Genomic DNA, 20,629 nt, shown 5'->3' with positions numbered 1-20,629 from the left:
GGGATCTGCTGACAGCTGGACAAATCAGCAAATACACCCATTTGCTTGGGTGCCTGAACAAGAGCAGAGCATGTTTGAAAATAGGATTGACTGCCAATATTAGAGTGGGTGCTCTGCTATGTCTTGTGTGAAAAACATTTTCAAGATGAGTTTCTTGTGTGCCTGTTTGCTTGTGTGCCCATAGACTAAAGGAATTGTAGAGCCACATACTCATGTGGCTGAATGTGCAAGATTTGGGTCTGAGTGCTATTGCCAAACTAATTGCACAGTGATATTACTGTAAGACAATCCCTGCAGACAGTAAGGTTATTGAAATGGGATGGGATATTTCTGAGAAAAAAAGAATAGGACGGACTACACAGTTCTTGTAGTACTTTACAGTAAAAGAATAGCCACTGTGGGAAATGTCCTCCGGTTTATGTGATAATCAGGTGGAAGCAAGGTCTTAAGGCATGGAACCACACACCACAGACACTATGACTTCAGTTTGAAGGTTTTTGCACGGCCAGTGGGCAGCATTGCTGCAGATGCATTATTGGGTTATTCTCTATACTCTGCCTACAGTCTGTGGCACCCATAAACTATGAGGCCACACATCTGTTTTTTTAAAATTGGTTCTTATCATGTTATAAAATGAAAAGGAATTTATTCAATTTTAAGTTTAATAATTAGGTGCTGTGTCATTTATTTTTTAACCAAACTTTGCCACTCTTGTTTCAAATATTAAGTCTGCATCTTTATCTTCAGAGAGGTCAAGCAATTCAGAGTTGGAGTTCCAAGATTGACCAAAATTATTTTTAAATGTGAAAAATAGAAATAATTGATGAGAGGGTTTTTTCCTGCATAATTCCTAAATCTATTTACTATCCTTACAAAAACTGTAATACTATTGCTTTAATTTGTGTAATTTGTTTGTTTAGTTTCATGTGACCTTTTAGATTTGTTTAAAAAGAAACTAATCCTCTTCAATAAGATTTACATTATTTTATCAATCTGTGGCTAAATGTAAAGAGAAGCAGGCTTACTGAAAATGCACAGGTTCAGAATGAGCAAAACATAATATGTTCTTTAACCATGCTAAGAGTGATACTCATTTCATGCATTTAATTGCAGAAGCATTTTAGTATCTTTTTGCACTGTCCATCATAACTTTCTGCTGAACAGGAAATAAACATTGAAAATATCTAAACTGAAAATCTTTGATAAATTAATTTAATTAAAACTGAAATGTTTTTCGCCACTGAAATTCACAATGAATCATCTGTTTCTTTTTTCCTTGGAGAGGGAAAGAGCTATTAGTAATTCTAACCAAGCGTTTTATAAAAGAAATTAAAAATTAGATTTGCTCAAGCTTTTGCTAAGAACTCAGCTTTTGTGTGAAATAAAAGGTAATATTAAGTCATAAAAAGCTATCTGTTCTGTGTCTTATAGATGTTAGCAGCAATTTTTCACGTGAGAAAAAAGCTAGCCCTGTTCCTGAAGAGATATTTTCCTGTATATGCTCCTGAATTTAGGAATAATTTCTTAATGTTTCTAAGTATGAAAGTAAGATGATCTCTTTTGACTTCAGTCATAGATTCTTAAAGTGTGATGATTTTTTTTTAATGTGTGGAGGTGGAAGGGAGGAGGAGAGGAGTGATTGACAATGTGTTATAGTGACTATAGACATGTATGAGTAAAACCTTTAAAAATTACTAAAGCGGGCATAATATCAAGGCATTTTAGCTCACTTACAAATCTCCAGTCTCTCAACTGTACAGCATTAGTTCATGTAAGCAGTGAAAAGCATATATTTTCAGCTGGTTTTAATCTTGCAAGGGATCAAAAGAATATTTGCTATTTTAGTGTTATTGAATAGTAATATTTGACAAGATAAACATTACAGTTTTATTCTCATTAGTGCTATTTATTGCTTAATCATTTTCTTCAAACACCTCAGCTGTTCTCTCTTGCGGTATTTCAAGTTCTTGAACTTATAGAAAATGGAATAGTTCTGAATTAATTTTGCTGTCTGCAGCTGTAATCTGTGCTAACTCCATACACGATTTGAATGGCCAACTGAAGTGGTTTCTGGAAAGGCTGTGACTGTATTTAACTACCACGTATTCTATTCAATCTGCAGGGTAATGATGTTCGGATAATCCTTGGCCAGTTTGATGAGGAAATGGCTGTGAAAGTTTTTTGCTGTGTAAGTAAATATATTTAATTGTGTATCAGAACAAAGAATGTGTTACATTTGAATAAAAAATAATTTGAGCATGAACATTGAGCAAGAACATTTCTTCATGGGGTTCAGCTCTGTCAAGGTTTATATCCTAAAGAAAGGTTACACATGTTTAGCTCCATTTCTTTTTAAGTAAAACACTTTGTACTTGACTTCAGTGGAATTTAGGTGTGGACTGCATGGTTAGCTTCTTCTTACTGCTTTCCTGTAGCAGAATTAAATGCCAAATCGAGCTTGAGCATTTCTCTTCATGTCAGATCCAGGGAAACACTTGTATATGTAGCAGCAGATACAGAGAATTTGGATCTTGTCCAAAAGTTGCGTTCTGGTGGTAATGTCTGCATGCATGTGGTTTTGTATGTTTTGCTTTGAAAGAATAAGTAATTCAAGTGGTGCCTATACATGCTAACTAAGCAACCCTAATAATTGCTGCTGCTCAGAATGTTTCTAATTGTACAGTTGTCATTCACTACTGACTGCTGTACGTTTTACATGTTTTACATGAAAGCAAATATTAGTTTGTAAAAAATAAAGTTTTTTGAATTAAAAGAAATATAGTAAGACCAGCATACATAAAATTCCCCATGCTTACCATTTTTGTGTGTGTGTGAACGTGCCGCAAACATGCATAGGGTGATTGCCATTGAAAGTAGCAAGATTAAAATGTAGATCTGTGTTTGTACCTGCTCAAAAAAAAAAAAATTTAAAAATCCCAAACAGGCAGATTTTAGTGGCCTAAATTTTGTATTGGTATTGAATTCTTAGTTTAAATAGCCAGATTAATACTGTATGAGCCAAGAGCACAATAAATATAGTGGAAAAGCAGTAATGATGGCATCTGAATTTCAGAAGGTGTTTTTTAGTGTTCAGTTAGAGAGACAGTTACTTATCCAAGCAAAGAAAGGAAAGGCAGAAGTTCAAAATTTGAGTGTTATATGTGCCTCAGACACATGTTGGCTCATACTCAGCAGCTGTCCCAGTTGCTGGCAAAATTTGGAAAGGAGATTGTAGAGTTTATTTGGAAGGAAAAAAATCTGTTTGGATCCAAAAGGAAATGGAAAGTATTATTTTCTTTTTCATTCTTCTCATCTCTGATAGGTCTTTGTATAGAGATCTTTTTGTTCCGGAAGTTAAATTGGATTGGCAGAGATAAGCTCCCATTTTTCCATTCCTGGAAGAAAGAATGGTCTTTCCAGAGCCCAGCTCCTCCTCAGATCTGTAGCGGCTGGGCTGCATTTCCCCAGCTGAGGGGTCCCTGTCAGAACTGTCTTCCAACCCAACATTAGACAAGAGGTTGGCCTTGCTTATGCTACTGCCCTTAGCATCTAGTTGTCTCCCTCTACAATTCTTTTCCAAGTCCGTGTGCATGTCAGGCCACTGAAGAAATCCTAGAAGTCCTTGCAGAGGCAGGGCGTCCTCTTGTCTGCACTGCTCTAGTCTGAAGGATTTCAGGTGGGGGATGTCTTTTTCACACGAACGCCCACCACAGCTTTCTGTGGCAACGGTTTGGTACTAACACGGGACGTGTGCGTAAGTCAGAGCAGTTTAAAGAGTGATGGCTGCTTCTAAAGTACATTAGTGTCAAAAATAATAAGGTGGATTTTTCTGGAGCCTGGAGAAATCTGAGAGATCATGTATTTAGGCTTGTACAAATGTATTTATGAGAGTTTCAGCAGGAGACTGAACGCAGGAGGGGGCAGTTCAAAGTAGGTCATTTATATATTAATGCACTACAATATGTCAGTAAGCTTGTTATTAGTCATAAAATATATTGTTGACTCATACACTCCTACAGCTATGTGTCTAAGAGCACAATAATTTAGATATGTCAAGTTTTTTGGCCCCCTTCCCCAGGTGTATCTTCAGACAAGTTTCACTTGTGATTCCTCTATATTTTGCAGGGTGGCTGATGTCAGCCAGAGAAAGGCTTTGAGTTTGTTAAAGGAATGTGCTATTGTACTAGTGCAAGATTTTTTTTTTCTGATTGTGGCTATAACCGTAATATTATTTGCTAATGATTTATGTTGGTGGGAAAATCTTTAAAGTCTGCCTCAGTTTTCTGTCTGGATTCAATAATCATATGCTGTGAGGTTTTCTCAGGACATCCATTAGAGTTTATATAGAATCATAGAATCATTTAAGTTGGAAAAGACCTTTAAGATCATGGAGTCCAACCGTTAACCTCACTCTGCCAAGTCCCACTAAACCATGTCCCTAAGTGCCACATCTAAGCGTCTTTTAAATACCTCCAAGGATGGTGACTCAGCCACTTCCCTGGGCAGCCTGTTCTTGTGCTTGATAACCCTTTCAGTCAAGAAATTTTTCCTAATATCCAATCTAAACCTCCGTTGGTGCAACTTGAGGCCATTTCCTCTTGTCCTGCCACTTGTTACTTGGGAGAAGAGACCAACACTCACCTCACTACAACCTCCTTTCAGGCAATTGTAGAGAGAGATAAGGTCTCCCCTCAGCCTCCTTTTCTCCAGGCTAAACAACCCCAGTTCCTCCAGCCGCTCCCCATAAGACTTGTGCTCTAGACCCTTCACCAGCTTCTTTGCTCTTCTTTGGACACAGTATGCTCATTTTCAACACACACACACACACACACACACACTAAAAGATAGTCTAATTCAGTGGCAACCTAAAAATATGACAGGACTAATTCAAGCCAAAGTGAATGTTAGCCGGCGTTTCCTATGATGATTTAAATAAGCTTAGCTATTCATTTAACACTAGTGTTGAAAACAGTTATCAAATTTAATTCTGTGGGAAATCTTATCTTTCTAATGTTGCTTTCACCTCAGTAGGATGAATGTGATATTTTTAATGGAATAGAAATTAGGGTATTTTGCTCAAAACTTAACACTTCAACAATCAAAATGGTCAACTGTGTTGGATAGACATCTTTTTTTCATTTGAAATTGGATTAACATGACATTGCATCTTCCCAACAAAACTTCAGTTCTGCAGAAAATTTTATTTTTAAAAATTGTTAGTGGTATTTTTCCAACATATTATCTTTAAGCCATAGAGATAATGTAGTACAGCCATGCACGGATCAAGACTGATGCCTAGCTGAAACAATTATCTGTCTGAAAACAATTAAAGATGATGACTGTTATGCATAGGTCACTGCATGAGCTTTAGGTGGCTCTTTTAGTAAACATTTAATAATAACTAAAGCCAGGCTTAATCAGCACGGTTGATACAAAAGGACTGGACTCTGTTTTTGAACTGATAGAGTTTTACTGCTACATCTCTGTTTTGGAACTAAAGGCACTACTGATTTTTAATGAGAAACAGGTGGAGGTTCATTGCAATTCAGAAGTCTACAGGAATTCTTGTAGGGGTGGGATATAGGATGTGTCCATGCTGACATGATGGAAACATGGTGGAAATTCAATGGCGGTAAGGTTTTGTAGGCCCAGTTACACAAACTGCCAGTAATTGTTTTCTACACATAGAAAGATCTCTTACAGAAATTTCTTTGTTGTAAATAAACACCTCTTTATGGATTCAAACAAGAATGAAAAGTTTAAAAAAAAAAAAAATATCAGTCTCACAAGGGCAAAAAATGTCCAGGACAGTTTCCTGGCTGCTTAACAGCAACTCAGGGGTTTGCAGCCTGGATAGGGCATGTGGGAAAGATTAGGGAAGACATATGACTACTTTATGCTGTTCTGGTGGTACAAAGCACTTGTAAACCTCCTTCAACTTGCCTTTGTGTGCCAACAAATCTTCCCCGTAGAAACTAAAACCTGTAAGAAGTTTTCTGTATGCATTCAAACAGTTCAAGAAAGATCCTCATATTTCAAGGAAATGTATCTTTTAAGCATCAAAGTCATCTCCATTTAAGAGAATCAACAGGGAGGAAGTGGTGACAAAAAGCATTATTTTGAAATAAGTCTTCTGGAACCCTGTTTTGGGTTTGTGTGGTAGTGGGGAAGGGGCTGCAGGGCCGGCTCCTGTGAGAAGCTGCTGGAAGCTTCCCCAGCTCCAAGTCGGACCCACCTCTGGCCCAGGCCAAACCCATCAGTGACAGTGGTAACACCTGTGGGAGAACAGATTTAAGAGGGGAAACCTGCAGCGAGTAAGGGGAGTGGAATGTGAGAGGAACTCCTCTGCAGATACCGAGGTCAGTGAAGGAGGAGGAGGGGAAGCCCCCACAGCCCATGGTGAGATGGCAGGCTGTCCCCCATCCCCCCAGCCCACGGAGGGGAGTGGGGAACAGATGCCCACCTGCAGCCCGGGGAGAGAGGAGCCCACGCTGGAGCAGGGGGATGCCCCCCAAGATGGCCGCCGCTCCATGGGAAAGCCCGCCCTGGGGCAGTCTGTGACTGAAGGACTGCAGCCCGTGGAAAGGACCCACGCCAGGGAAATTCGTGAGGAACTGCAGCCTGTGGGAAGGACTCATGTTGGAGAAGTTTGTGAAGGGCTGTCTCCCGTGGGAGGGATGCCACACTGGAGCAGGGGACGAGTGAGGAGTCCTCCCCCTGAGGAGAAAGGAGCACCAGAGACAACGTGTGAGGAACTGACCCCAACCCCCATTCCCCGTCCCCCTGCACTGCTGAGGGGGGAGGAGGGAGAGAATTCGGGAGTGAAGCTGTGCAAGGGAAGAAGGGAAGGGTGGGGGGAAGGTGTTCTAAGGTTTGGGTTTACTTCTCATTATCCTATTTTGATTTTATTTGTAGTAAATTAAACTGATTTTGTTTTCTTCCCCAAGTTGAGCCTGTCTTTTGCCCGTGACCATAAGTGGTGAGCGATCCCTCCCTGTCCTTGTCCCACCCCACAAGCTTTTCTTTATGTTTTCTCCTCCCCATCCCACCGGGGTGGAGGAGTGAGCAAATAGCCTCATGGTGCTTTTTTACCGGCTGGGCTTAAACCATGACAAACCCAACCACTGAAATGCCTGAACAGTAACAACTGTGCTGTTACTAGAAAAATGACTGTGTGATCATGGTGCTCAGCTTTGGAAGAGCTGATTTAGTTCCTTCTTTTGCCTTCCCCATACTACTCTTCAAGCCCTATCATTCCACCAGATCTCAAATGAAGAGCTGCCAGCTCTTAAAATGTTTGTCATGGGTTTTTGTAAACCAAATTCTTGCAGGAATGTGAAAGTTTCAGTGCAACCTTGTTGGGAATGGTCCCTTGTTACTAGGGTGGAGTTTCTGGCTATTTTGAAACTTTCAATTTTCAGCCCATATCCCAGGACATATATAGATTATGAAGGAAACAGGCTCAAGTGCTTATGCAAAAAGAAAATTTCCAACAGCTTCAGTTTCTGAATAGTTCACAGCCAATACTTTCTTGCAACACAAGATTTGGTACTTTAATCTGTATAGAGCTAGTGAAGCTACACAAGATTGTCCTTCTCTAAAAGCACTATTCTGTGTCAATTTGTGTCCTCACTGATTTGAAAACTGTCAAATAAAAGACACTATATCACTGAAAGGTCTTGAATGACCTAATTGGGTAATGGAAATTCTTTTAGACATCAGGAAGTATTTGCAGGATGGGATTGCTGTTCTCCTCACAGGTGGACCTGGGATGCAGTGTTGTCATAGCTGTAGCAGGAGTGGAAATGGGTAGGAGGGCAAAAGCAGATGTGTTTCTGGAAGGGTAGAATTAATTAATAAGCAAGAGAAAGACAAACAGTTTTTGTGGACTGCAGAATAAGATACAAGATGCAAGACACTGGGTGTCAGACAAGAGGACTTTCAAGCAGCATCAGGTACAAATGCATGAAATTTGATTTTGGCTGAATTAAAGCTCCTGCAACCAGGGGCCAAACAAATCTGCTTTGTGCACAATACATTTATGAACTGAGTTGGCGCCATTTTAATAGCCTTCACAGCTTTAAAGCCCAGTTTTAATTTGGATATTAACGTATTTAGGAGGCTGTCCTATTTCATATTTTTTGCTATTCATCTTTACTTATCTGATAGGCCTTTGGTATGATCTTTGGGATACTTTTGAAAAGGTTATGTTCTGAATGACTAGTATGTCCTGTTTGCGTTCTCATAAGTTCGTCCTCTAACATTTTCTGTGAAGATGTAGCAATTTTCTAGTTAAGAGCTCTAAGGTTGTACCATGTATTTCTAAAAACTGGAATTTTTATCTTATAAGCATGGCTTGTATCTCCGGTATTGCTTATATTAGGAGCAAAAGAAGCATGAAACCTCCTGTTTTGAAATAGAGTCTGACTGAAATGTCAAAAGAAAAATATCTAGTACTTACAAGACAGAAAAACATCTAAGATAAAATTTGCTAATTTTATCCTAGAACACTCTTCACAATGGAATAATTATCTATTGTGAATAGATCAGCTTTTAGGCACAACAGCATATGTGTCTGACTAATGAAGTATTTCTGTTTCCTGTTGTTTGTATCTGCTATGTATTGGAGATAACCATAATCTCAGTATCTTGGAGTATAGTGGGCTGTATTCAGTATTCAAACAATATAGAATTTCACCTCCAGAAATTTCTTGCTGAAAAAAAACCAAACCAAAAAAACCCAGTGAGATTTACTTGCTTTATCAATTTACTGTTGATTCATGCTCCTCAAAAGAAACTGCTTATTTAACAGCCCTGTGGTCTCTGTTTTAGCACAGTCAAGTAATTCATATTTGCAACATTGTGATTTGATGGTGCCTAGGATCCAAGTTTTCTTGTTTAACCTTATCCTGTTTTATATGGTCTTTAGGGTGATAGTAGGATCATAATAACTTAGTTTAAATGTGGTGGCATGGTGGTTCTACCACTTGTGTAATAGTTGTGTTATGGGGAATTTTCTATGCAAATGCTGTGTCTTCTGCCAGTGTTCCTCTTTATCTACCCTGGGTTTAGAATCCAGTATTTTATTTTTCTGTTTTTGAATAAATGGCCTACTGAAAGCAAAATAGGTTTTAGTAAATTCTCATTACCTGAATCTTAGACAGAAATCTTCAAGAAAGGAGTCTTCATTATTAGCAAGTAATTATTCTAAACTGTTCAAAATACTTGTGTATCCTTCAATTATGCCATAATTTCATTAATAATGGAAAAAAACCATGAACAGAAAACAATTATTTTTATGTTCAATATGTCTATTACAATGTCTATTAGCTTTTCTCTTTTTCTTTCTTTGTAGGCTTATGATGAAGAAATGTATGGCAGCAAATATCAGTGGATTATTCCAGGGTGGTATGAAAACCTTTGGTGGGAATCCTGGATTAATTCCTCACAATGTCTCAGCAAAAATCTTCTTGCAGCCATGGAAGGTTATATTGGAGTGGATTTTGAGCCTCTCAGCTCAAAAATGATAAAGACCATATCAGGAAGGGTTAGTATTTTTTTTCCAACTATTTTATTATACCATCAGTTGTCTCACCAGTGTCTTGACACAGCAAAGCACTGAGGAGGGAGGTGAAGCTGAAGGGTTCCTCTACAAAGACAGCTGGCAGTCATCATGGTTAGTCTCATCTTTCCACTGGTTTGCAATTTTAAAATATTTAGAAATCAGTTCCAATTCTCTACAGGGTAAGGAAGCAGTAAAGTTCCTTGCTTCAAATCTGTCCTCTTCCCCCTGTGTGAACATTACAATTAAATGTACAGTAAAGCTTGAATTACAGTCTTCAGTATCATGTGCTGAGTCATGTCAAGTTAAATAATTGAGCACAGAAACAGAAATCTTTTATGTTTATACCTAATCCAGCAAACAGCTAATTTCATTGGTGATTTGTGCCTCTCAGAACTAGGGGGTGGGGGGTGGGGCTTGTTTTAAATATGTAAATATGTGGTTACTATAAAGTACATAACATTTATCACAGAACAAATTCATGCAAACTCTGGCCAATGAATCAACATGGCAGATTTTGCTGCTTTTCGTCTTTTTTTAAATCTCTTTCATGCCTTGCTGAGTGAGCACAGAAGGCAAGTTTACAAAAAGGCAACTCATCATAAGATAGCACACCATAAAGAGCATAGTAAACTTGTAAAACATAGACAAATTGCCACTCAGATAATTTCATATTAAGCAAATAGTTGCTTAAGTAAAGGTTATTTGATTTGCATTATCCTATAAAGTGTAATCAGACCGCTAATTTGCAGGGATACAGACTTATTCTCTGTTCTAGTTTTATGGCTCACCAGTATGCTGGTAGCTTTGGTTGAACTGAAGCCTTTTGTACAAAAGCAAAATAAAGCAAGTTGTCCTTCATACAGAGAAGCAGAACAACTGATTTTCAGTCTCTCTGTCTCCTAGGTCTCACTCCCAGTGTCACCATCAGTCTTGTAGGTCAGGCAGCACATGTTTTTGGAATTTTAGTTTCTTAATTTTTGTTTGGGCGGCCTTTTCTGTATTAGTCATGCATGTCTCTAAATTGGAGGGTGCAATTCGAGGTGTAGGTTTGGGTGCAACTCTAAAATGTTAAGTATTGAAATAAAACTGAAGTTTTTCTCCTCTGCAGACTCCACAGCAATATGAAAAGGAATACAATGCTAAGCGTGGTGATGGGCAATCCAGCAAATTTCATGGTTATGCCTATGATGGAATATGGGTGATTGCCAAGACCCTGCAGCGGGCAATGAAGTATCTGAATGCCACCAACAAGCACCAAAAAATTGAAGATTTTAACTACACAAATCACAAACTTGGCAAAATTTTTCTGGATGCTATGAATGAAACCAACTTCTTTGGAGTAACGGTAAGTCCTAAACAGATACTTGTGGGGTAGAGGAGGCTTGTGATTTTATGTCAGTAGCTGAAGCAAGCATTAAATTTTAAATACTCTTGAAAGACAGTTGTATATTTCCTGTATCTTCAGAGCTTCCACACTTCTACTTTACCTTAGGAATTAACGTTGTTGCCTTAAGACTCTTGCTGATCACCTGTCTTCTGATGCCAAGTGATGGCACTGTATAGTTCCTTAGTTGTCAGGTTTTTAAGCATGGATGTCATCAGAATTAAAAACTCAAAGTGGTCTCAAGGGAACCGCAAGTGTTGCAAGCTGCAGTGACCTTTTAAGTGACTGTTTTAGCAGTTGAGGAGTAGCTGGAATGTGATCTGTAAATACCTCTTATTTCCCTGCATCATTTATTTTTGGTAATAAGTTATAGTACACTAATGTCTCTAACTCCAGTGCTGTACATCCTAGATATTCTTACAACATACTTCAGTTGCCATTTAAGTTTATTTATAATTTGTATTTTTTCACAGTCAAGTACAAAGCATGTTGACTATGACTTAAGAAAAGAACTGGTCACATATAGTAATAACCTCATTCTGTTTTCAATTGCACTATTGCAAATTCATCGTAATTTTTTTTATTGCTTCTAGTTTTTAGCAGAGTAAAACGGGCAATAGGAGTGTGGCCCTAAAACTTCTTAATTGCTTAATTGTATTTGAGGCAATGTCAGTCAGAAGTTAATGGCGCAGACGTGTTCAGGAGTCTGCAGAGCCATACTCCTTCAGCAAGAGAGATGAGCAGACTCCATTTGAGGGAGAATGGTCTTCACTGTTTCCAATAGCAGCAAACAAGGAACTTCCTGGAACACGCTTCATTAAGCAGTTTACTTGGGCTGTAACATGGCTAGATAAGGAAATCAAAAGTTTTGAAGAAATGTGTACTTCAGCAGTGCACGGAGGGAGTGCTTTTAGGCACCTCCCTGCAGCAAGAGCATGCAGAAGGTTGGCATCATTTCTGTCACTGTGCAGTAGCTTGTCAGATTCTGTCCCCGCGTTAATTTAAATTGTCTTGAGTATCAGTTAACTTCAAAACATGTTGAAGTAGCAGAACTAAGGTTGTCATACATGTCATACATTGATTCAAGGAGGAAATACCTACTTATAGACATCAACAATGGGTGCAGGTTCAACTGTTTGGTGTCCTTGTTAATTGCTGAAGAAGCCTATGTTTTGTATCACACTACAATTAAAACTAATTTAGGATTTGTAAGTAAAATCCATCATGGCAAGACAACATGAGAGTCTAGTTGCCTGTACCATATGAAATTTTCTTTCTTTTTACACTGAATTTGACTGAGAGTTTTGGCAAAAGAATTGGGTATCCTGTTGCATCCATAACAGGACTGGATCTTTGATAGAACTTTCAGTCAGTAGCAGCTGTGAACCAGACTCTGCAGGGACTCAGACATCTCTGTCCTCAGTTATTCCAGTATAGTATCTCTCAATATGGTTGAAATTGTATATTGCTATGTAGTTCCTTTTTTCCCCCTTTCCCCATCTTTAGCCTTTTTGCCTGCTGTTTAGTCTTGACAGCCGATTATGGTAAAATGGATAGATTTCATCAGCACTGCTTAATTGCCCTTCACTGGTCCCTCCGCAATAAAAAAATATCCAAAACCTCTAAGATGAATAAGGCTCTTTTTTATTAGTTTCAGAGACACCAGCAAAACCCCACATATGAACCGCATCCCTTTAGGGAGGGAATGGATCAAAGTATCACCTATCATATCAGCCATATTTACTTACTTTTTTCCCTCAGGTGTAATGGTTTTTAAAGAAATTACTGCACAGTTATTCACTGCATTTAGTGCTTGTCTGAAGCACTTTGTAAAACATTTCTCGTTAAGATTGGTCTACCAAGTCATCGTGACAATGCACAGCCCAAATCTGCTGTTTGCAGGGATCATGCTTCTTGTTCCTATACTACATTCACAAAAACATTTTAATCAGAAAGATATGGAGAGAAGAAAATCTATAGCAGCTACTTGCTCTTAGGATATAATCACAACAAACAATACTCAAGTTTTTCCAGACAGTGTGAAGAAGAAGAGTTTTATAGCAAATATTAGAAGTTTTGCATTGAAATGTTCAGAAAGTTGAAGGAATAGATTGATTCTTACCAGAAATATCTTTAAACTTTTTATTCTTCAGTCTAATAAATTGCTGTCATTTATGACCTAGTTTAAAACTTTCACTGGAATGTAAGTTTTGGGTCTTGGAGTGCCAAATCTCATTTTAATATTTGTTTCCAGAGAAAGTATTTCAGTATAAAATTTTTACAATTTATTTTTGAAAACTTATTCTAAACAGGAAAAGGACATTCATTTATTCTAGAGTATCTATGCCAAATATAAAATGAGTTTCTGAAACAAGAAGAAATAAAAGGAAGGACTAAATCTTACCAAGATCCAAAAACTCATCCAATGATATAGTAAAATATGTTAGTTAATAGGTAAGAGGAGAATGTAGACAAGAAGCTGTAGACAAGAATCTAAAAATGCCAAATCTACTAAGAGGCATCTTTCTTTCTGATATATTCACAGAAAGCATAAAGACTGTCATGTCATAAATAATAAATCCCTTTACCAAATTTTCATTTTCTTTGAAATTATTTATAGTAAACCACAAAAAAATATAATCACTGTAGAGTGGTGGTTTTTATGGAATTTTTTAAACAACTTTGGAAAGACTTCCTGGGAGTGAAGTGTGCTAGTTCCTGATTACACAGAATGTCATTCTTTTTCTGTTCTTTTTTCTGATTTTTTTTTTTTTCCCTAGGAGACAACATTTAGAAAACAGTTTAGGCTATTTTCCAAAGACTTGACAGGACTAATCCTCTTTTTGTGCATCAGAAGCTCAGTACATAGGTGTTACTTATTCTAATTCTACTGTCAGAAATCTATTGGAAAGAAAATCATAGCTATTCCTTAAACATTTCTGCAGGTTCTGCTCTTTTTCTGGATTTTTTTTTTCTCTTAGCAAAATGGTTCCTTCTGTTAGTTTTGCTTCATTCTTATCTGACTTATAGTCATGTTGATTACCATGTAATTTTCTTGTGTATTTTGAATATAGAGCAAGGAAATGTATATTTGGTGTTTTAGCAGGAACCAGTAATATAGTTATCTGCTACACTTTTTCAAAGGTAAAATGGATACTGTTTTACAGATACAAAAGGACTTTGTGATGAGAAATGAAATATGAACAAACAAAAGACCTGCAGGGATGTTCCTATGGTTTTGTTAATCTGAAAGTCCTAACTCTGTAGTCAGATCCCCTGATGTTGGCCATTTTCTAATCGAGTATGTGTTGTGTGGTTAGAATGGTCCATCTGCAGTGACCAGCTTTCAGGACAGGAGTCCTTTTGATTTGGGAGTAGGTTGGATTTCATGGTTTACATTTTTCTAATTCCTTGCTTATCAGAGCACTTACTTATTTTTTGATGGGAAAGTTATTGAAACAACAACAAAAAACTCTTAAAGGATTTTGGATAATTTTTTCCACTTTTCTTAATCCAGATAAAGCCAGTTTTGTGAACGGAATGCAACCCTGCCATGCTAATGGTTTATAAGCTGCCAGATGCCTGTCTCCTTGCTAAATATATCCCTCTTCTCAAATAGTACACATTCTTTCTGATAACCTAGGTGTTGGAAAATGAAAGATAAGAAAAGAAGTACTCACACAATTTATTTTGACACAGTTTAGATGTCCGAGGAGTCCCCTTATATAGTTGGTAGAGCCACTGGAGGTAATTTAGAGTTGGAGAATCTACTGAGGTCTCTGTTGAAGTGTTACTGCTTTGAATCAGTACGAAGTGATAAAGTGACGGGAAACAAAATATATCTATGGGTATCTATATATCTGCATTTCAATTTTACAGCAGTTTATAGCATACTACCTACAACATGCCCATCATGTATGTGTGAAAGCCAAAGAGAATTTTCCATAGAGCTAGAATAATTCTCCTAAAGCAAGATTGTTTGCCTAAAGGATAAAAAAAAAAAAAAAAAAAGTCTAACTTTATTTTGTGTAATACTACCATAGTATAAATTGTAGGCTTGATAATTAGTGAAGAATTAGTGCTGTCTTCTCAGGATACTGAGTCATAATCTCAGCATACTGAATCAAAATCCATCTAGAGAATTTGGATTTGGTTTAGTCATTTTTTTCCTCTTTTTTCTCTTTGTAAAGACTGTGGATGGTTACGTAGGACCTTACAACTACAGCAATGTTTATATTTGTTAGCAAAAAAAGTTGGTTATACTTGGAAAGATATTAAGTACCACATTTGTTCTCAGTATGGTAAAAGTTTGTATTGGTTCCATGTGGCAGCCAGGCAGTGGGAAAAATACAATGTGTGTTGGAGATAATTTTTAATTGATTGTTTATGGAAAACATGACATTATTTTTAAAAATGCTTTCCACTAATTTTCTAATTGTTTCACCTTTGTCACTGATGTGACGTTGTGAATGTTACCATTCTCCCTGGTTTATGCCTGAAGTCCTGTAACTGTTGCAACAGGGTATTCTGCTGCTTGAGTTTATTGCTATTATCTGTGATTATAAATCAGGCTTCAGAATTGTTAATTTATTTCTCATCCTTAAGGCCTTCTATTATTTGTGTGTAATGGAAAAAGAATTACAGTGGAGGACAGAGAAAATTAAATACAGTGTTGTCTTTCCTTTTATGTTAGCCAGAGACTCTAGCACAGTAGGATAAAATTCTATCACAGTAGCTGCTGTACAATTGAAACCACAGGCATGAAATAGCTTTCAAGTCTGTCCCTGGCATCTTGCATTTGAATGGATCCAGTCATGTTTCATAACTGGAAAAATGCTTATTGATATGAAGTTCATTTTGTATTTTGATGCTGATTATTTCTGAAAATTAATTTTAGCAGCTTGCCTCCACTTTCCAGGCTTCAGTAGCCACTGTGCTGTACAGGAATCTCAAAAATATAGGAGATGTTAGCATCAGAATAGGAACAGAGAGAAAATATTTATTTCATGTCATCCTGGAAAAATAACATACCCTAAGACTGTCAAATTAAGGAATATGTCAGCCTTTGGCAGAGAATCAGACAGAATTAGGGTGGACTTCAGCAGAATGAACTTATGCTTAATATGAGGGTCTAAAAAACATTTCTGTAGTGGCACTGATCAGTGCAGTTAATTTTGCATGAACAGTTCTGAAGCTCTTTATACCTGGAGACAATTTTTTTGTCATTGGCATGGCTGAGGTAGGGTGGATAGTAAAAATATTGGAGGGAGGGCAGAAATTTTAATCAAGTAACTTTTTGTTAATCTAGAATAGTGCTTTAAAAGTACATTTAATTTTATAAAGGATGGGGTGCAGGTTTAGTGTGCAGTGGGATACCTAATACTATAAAGATACCTGTTCCTGAGAAATGCTTTTGAATGTTCCAATGAATTTTACTTGGTCTTAATTTTGAGCATTTGAAAATTTGCTTTTGGCCTTTATCCATAACTGGGTGATTTGAGGGAGTTCAATAAGCTAGTAAAATGCATAGTCAGGAAGCCCTGTATATGTATATATGTGTGCATACACATGCATGTGCTCACAACCCCACCCAACTGTTGACAGATCTTGGGGTTTTTTCCACACCTGACCCCATGGGTTATGAACATGAACCACTCTGAACTTAATGCCTTGTGTTTCCTTTTGATTTTTCAGAACTTGCTTCATGTTACAGGGTTTCTTGTGTAGCACAAAAAAAGAGAAATACTTGGGGTCTGGCTACGTGCAAGACCTCCTACATCTCTTTTTGGTTTTCCCAAACCTTGAATCTGAGCTTCCTCCAGTGGAGATAAATATGATGAACCTCTTACTTCCTTATTCCCTCCTACCTTCCAGTGCATTATCCATCTCAGATGAGCAACTGAGAGCAGTATGGTGGATTGGTGAAATAATTAGCTCTCTATATGGCCAGTTCATTTAAGAGACAGAGCTGCAAGCCATCAGCAAGTTTGCATAGGGTCATAAACAATGTTTGCTTATTAGAAAAATTCAGTGCAAATGTTTTCATCTGCCAACAATGTAAAACTGCATACAGAAGGAAATCCTAACTTTTTAAAGTGAGGACTGAGATTAACCGTAACATTTCAAGATTAGCCCTCAAGCTAATCAGCAGTTGACGATTTAATAGATATAGTAGGTGGCAAATAAAAAAGGCTTTAGTCTGAAGTTGTAGAACAGTTATTACTGTATCTGTCATTCTAATAGGGCGATATTTGATGAAAATAAATGAGCAACATACATTTACAGAAAAGCTAGTGAAACATTTTCTAAGATCTGGCTAACATCTCTTAGCTTCCTCTGCTCTATATTTAATTTTGTCTGTAGCTAGACAGTGTTTGACATAACACATAATATGCCCTAGAAGCTCCTTTGTTGCTGCTTTGGGTGCAAAGAGTGGAAGTCCCTACAAATAATAAAGTAACAAAGCTCCAGTGAAGGTGATTGCATTGTCTGAGTGGTAGTGCAGGTTTGTGCTTTACAGGGTAGTTCTCCTTCAAGCTTCTGAAGAAAAAAAGCATATTTCAGTACTTCCACCATGCTGTTTTTTTCTGAAGTGTGATTTGTTTTGTAGCTGCCTGCTTCCAATCCACCTTTGTTTTATCTTTGTTGGTTTTGTTTTCTCTTGTTCTGTTTTTCTTTTCTGTATTCTTTGAATTTGAAAGATCAAAGAAAAAATAAAATTTACAAAATTTGGAAGCTCTGTCCTGTACCAGATCAGCAGTTAAGCTGGAAGAGGGTATCAGTGGTTTTAAAGAGAGTTTTCAAGACAGTTTCTTCCTCTGCCAGTTGGTTTTGTCTGAGGCTGGTATAGAGGGCCATTTGAAAAAAAAAAAAAAAAGATACTGAAAGATGGGACAGTCTATACAAGCTGGACAAGCAATATAGGAACTACGGGTTCTGGTATCTCTTGCGTAAGTGGGAGATTGTTTTTCCTGATGGTTAGATGGCCTTTTGTGTTCTATTTAGACAGAAGTACTAGGTAGGGAAGCTGTTCTTTTGCCACCCCTCCAGCATGTAGTAGAAAAAGAAGGAAAAATGTTATGTACCTTCTTTCATGGTGGTAAAGCCCTATACCTCGCTTCAAGTTCTTTTTGACAAGAGATAGGAAATATTGTTCACGTGCCTATTGAAAAAGGGTGATAGGATAAAATCTTACAGACACTTACAGAGAAGTGACCCTCTTGCAGTAAGTGTACCAATGAAATGCCATCTCTGAAAAATAATAGAAAACCTGGAGTAACTCCATCTGCTTATACTGTGGCTTCAAACAATGTTGGTATCTTATGATCAAAGGCAGATGACCCATCAGTGTGGATCTCTGGTGGTGATCCCATATCAGCAGGAGATATGTCTCTCTTCTCCATATACAAGCCTGTGTAAAAGAGTTAAGGATTTGCAATATATGCTCTAAGAACTGTTTTGGCAGAGTATCTCCTGCAATTATAATCCAAAATGGAAAATTTGGTGCAAGGTGTGTGGTGTTGATAATGTTGCAAATTTCTAATTTTCTGTTTGTGAAGCTTAGCTATTTCTGACACTGCGGTTGTAACCTCCCAAGGAAGGACTGGAACATTGCTGTTAAGGGAGGTGCAGAAGGAAAGTGAAGTGTGATGGAGAAGGGAGTATCTCAGGTGCTTTAATTGCCCTAGAACCTGATGAAGTTCTTGGTAGCTGTGGTAGCACATAACGTGTCAATTAATACGGTAGCCTAGCAAACAACTGTCTTGAGTGCTACGATTATATAGGGCAGGTTAAAATTCTTTCAGGCCCCTTTCAAGTATTGCTGCCTGTAAAGGAGGACTGCTCCTTCCCCAGGACAGAAATGTCTTGAGTGCAGAGCGGACAGATGAAGAGTCAGCAGGGTCTGAGTTCTAGATGGGGACGCTCTGGGAGAGGAATTAAATCCATAGCTATGTCCCTAACACCCCCACACCTTTTTTTAAGAACAAAGTGTCTGGAAAAGATGACTTCAGGGAAAGGTGTATTTAGGAGAATATAATGGGAAGGGAAAAGATTTCCTGGAAGGCTTTCATATGATCTGCATCACTGAGCAGTTCCGAGTTTCCAGTCTCCAGTGCCTCTTGTTGTTATTCTGATTTGTTTAATAGTGCGTAGAGTTTAAGGAACATCTTCTCACCTGACTGTGCTTTTCCTGAAACTGATGTTATTGTCCTTGTTGAAGAGCAGATCACTAACAGATTTTATTAATTTCTTAGAAATATGTCCAGATATAGACATACATGCATGGGCCATGTGTTTACTAGATGGGCCATTAACGTGTTTACTAGATAGAGCGTGATGGTCCTGAAGAGCCAGCTAGGCTCTTTTAGGATTACCTGACAGATGGTCTGTGAATCAAACAAGTACAGGCTGGTACAGGCACAACTGAACCATGCTTCCAGGTGAGTTTTGCAGACAATGCAATGACGTATAGGCAAAAATCTATGAATTATGGACATACCAGAGTAACAGTGTTTTTCAGTGGTATAGTTATTCCTGCATTTGGCATTGCTAAGAGAAGAAAAAAGATGTATGGCAAACTTAGGGATGCTACTGGTTCTATCTGCTATGTCTCCATTTGAAATGACAAGCAAAGACATCTTCCATGGATACTTCCAAGCCCTCAGCTGCCCAGTGGCTTGGGCATGAAATTCACCAAGCATAGTACAGCCTTCAGCTGCAGCATATTCTCTTGGTATGCAGTGGTCAAAGCAGCAAGATTAGTTATCCGGCATCAGCCTCAGCCTGCAAACTCATTCCTCAGACCTACCTCTGATTTATCTCCCTTCCCTCCTACAAGAGGGCACTGCAGAAGGACCTGAGTTAGCTTAAAGTTCGAGATGTGAAGGCCTTTCAGTCATGACTCTGGAGTTAAAAACCGCTATGATTTTAGAGAGAACGTATTTTAGAAATGGTATAAAACTGAATTCCTGAGTGCTTGAGGGTATTACAGTTCTTGTTTTATTTTCCATGGGAACAGATGTTAGCCCTGCTGCCCTGGGATCATTCCAGCTCTGGTAATTCTGTTCTGTGTACCTAAAACTCTCACTGAGATTTCAGACAGATAAGGAAGTTATTCTTTACTGGCTTTACACCGGGACTCTTCTGGGACAATAAATGCCATAAAGATGCAAAATTTTAGTATTATTGCTCTCACTTCTTTTATTAGACACTGCATTTTATTATTATTTCACTGTACAGGCAAAGTATAGTAAGATTTTACTGGTTTGATCCTGTTCCTGTTTCAATCAGTGGTAAATCTCTTTTAATTTAATTGTAAGCAGGAGGAGGTCCATACCTAGCAAAGTGCTTTAATAAATAATTTGTGGATATAACTCAAAATGTTATTCTAAAATCCTTTTTGCTCACAGAAAATTTAAAATTAACTTTTTTTGAAATGCTTTCTAGAATTAATGAATATATTTTAAGAGTGCTGATCAGTTGTAGTGCTGTAAGTTAGTAATGAATGATTAGACACAAGAGCTTGTTCAAGCACATTTGGAGAATGCCTCTAGATAGTGTACTATGAGGAATTACATGACTCAGATGTCAAATAACTGTGAGCGATTAAAATAATGTGGTGGAGTATAGCAATTTAGAAAGTAACATCTAGTGATGCTTATAAAAGGCTGCAACTTCTA

The 20,629-nt window shown here is 37.8% G+C and overlaps 1 protein-coding gene across 1 annotated transcript in view; it reads left to right on the top strand.

Moving 5' to 3' along the window:
• Window positions 1–20,629, top strand: part of GABBR2 (gamma-aminobutyric acid (GABA) B receptor, 2) — a 383,598-nt gene that overhangs the window by 130,973 nt on the left and 231,996 nt on the right. Inside the window, exons 5-7 of the mRNA XM_010583585.1 lie at window positions 2,123–2,188; window positions 9,356–9,547; window positions 10,674–10,910. Of these exons, the coding sequence (XP_010581887.1) occupies window positions 2,123–2,188; window positions 9,356–9,547; window positions 10,674–10,910 (495 nt within the window). The remainder of the gene's footprint in view (window positions 1–2,122; window positions 2,189–9,355; window positions 9,548–10,673; window positions 10,911–20,629) is intronic.

Source organism: Haliaeetus leucocephalus, unplaced genomic scaffold, assembly GCF_000737465.1.
Source record: "Haliaeetus leucocephalus isolate CR32 unplaced genomic scaffold, Haliaeetus_leucocephalus-4.0 Scaffold915, whole genome shotgun sequence".
NCBI lineage: Eukaryota > Metazoa > Chordata > Aves > Accipitriformes > Accipitridae > Haliaeetus > Haliaeetus leucocephalus.
Note: the sequence above shows the minus strand (reverse complement) of the source record. Positions and strands in the feature narration are given on the sequence as shown.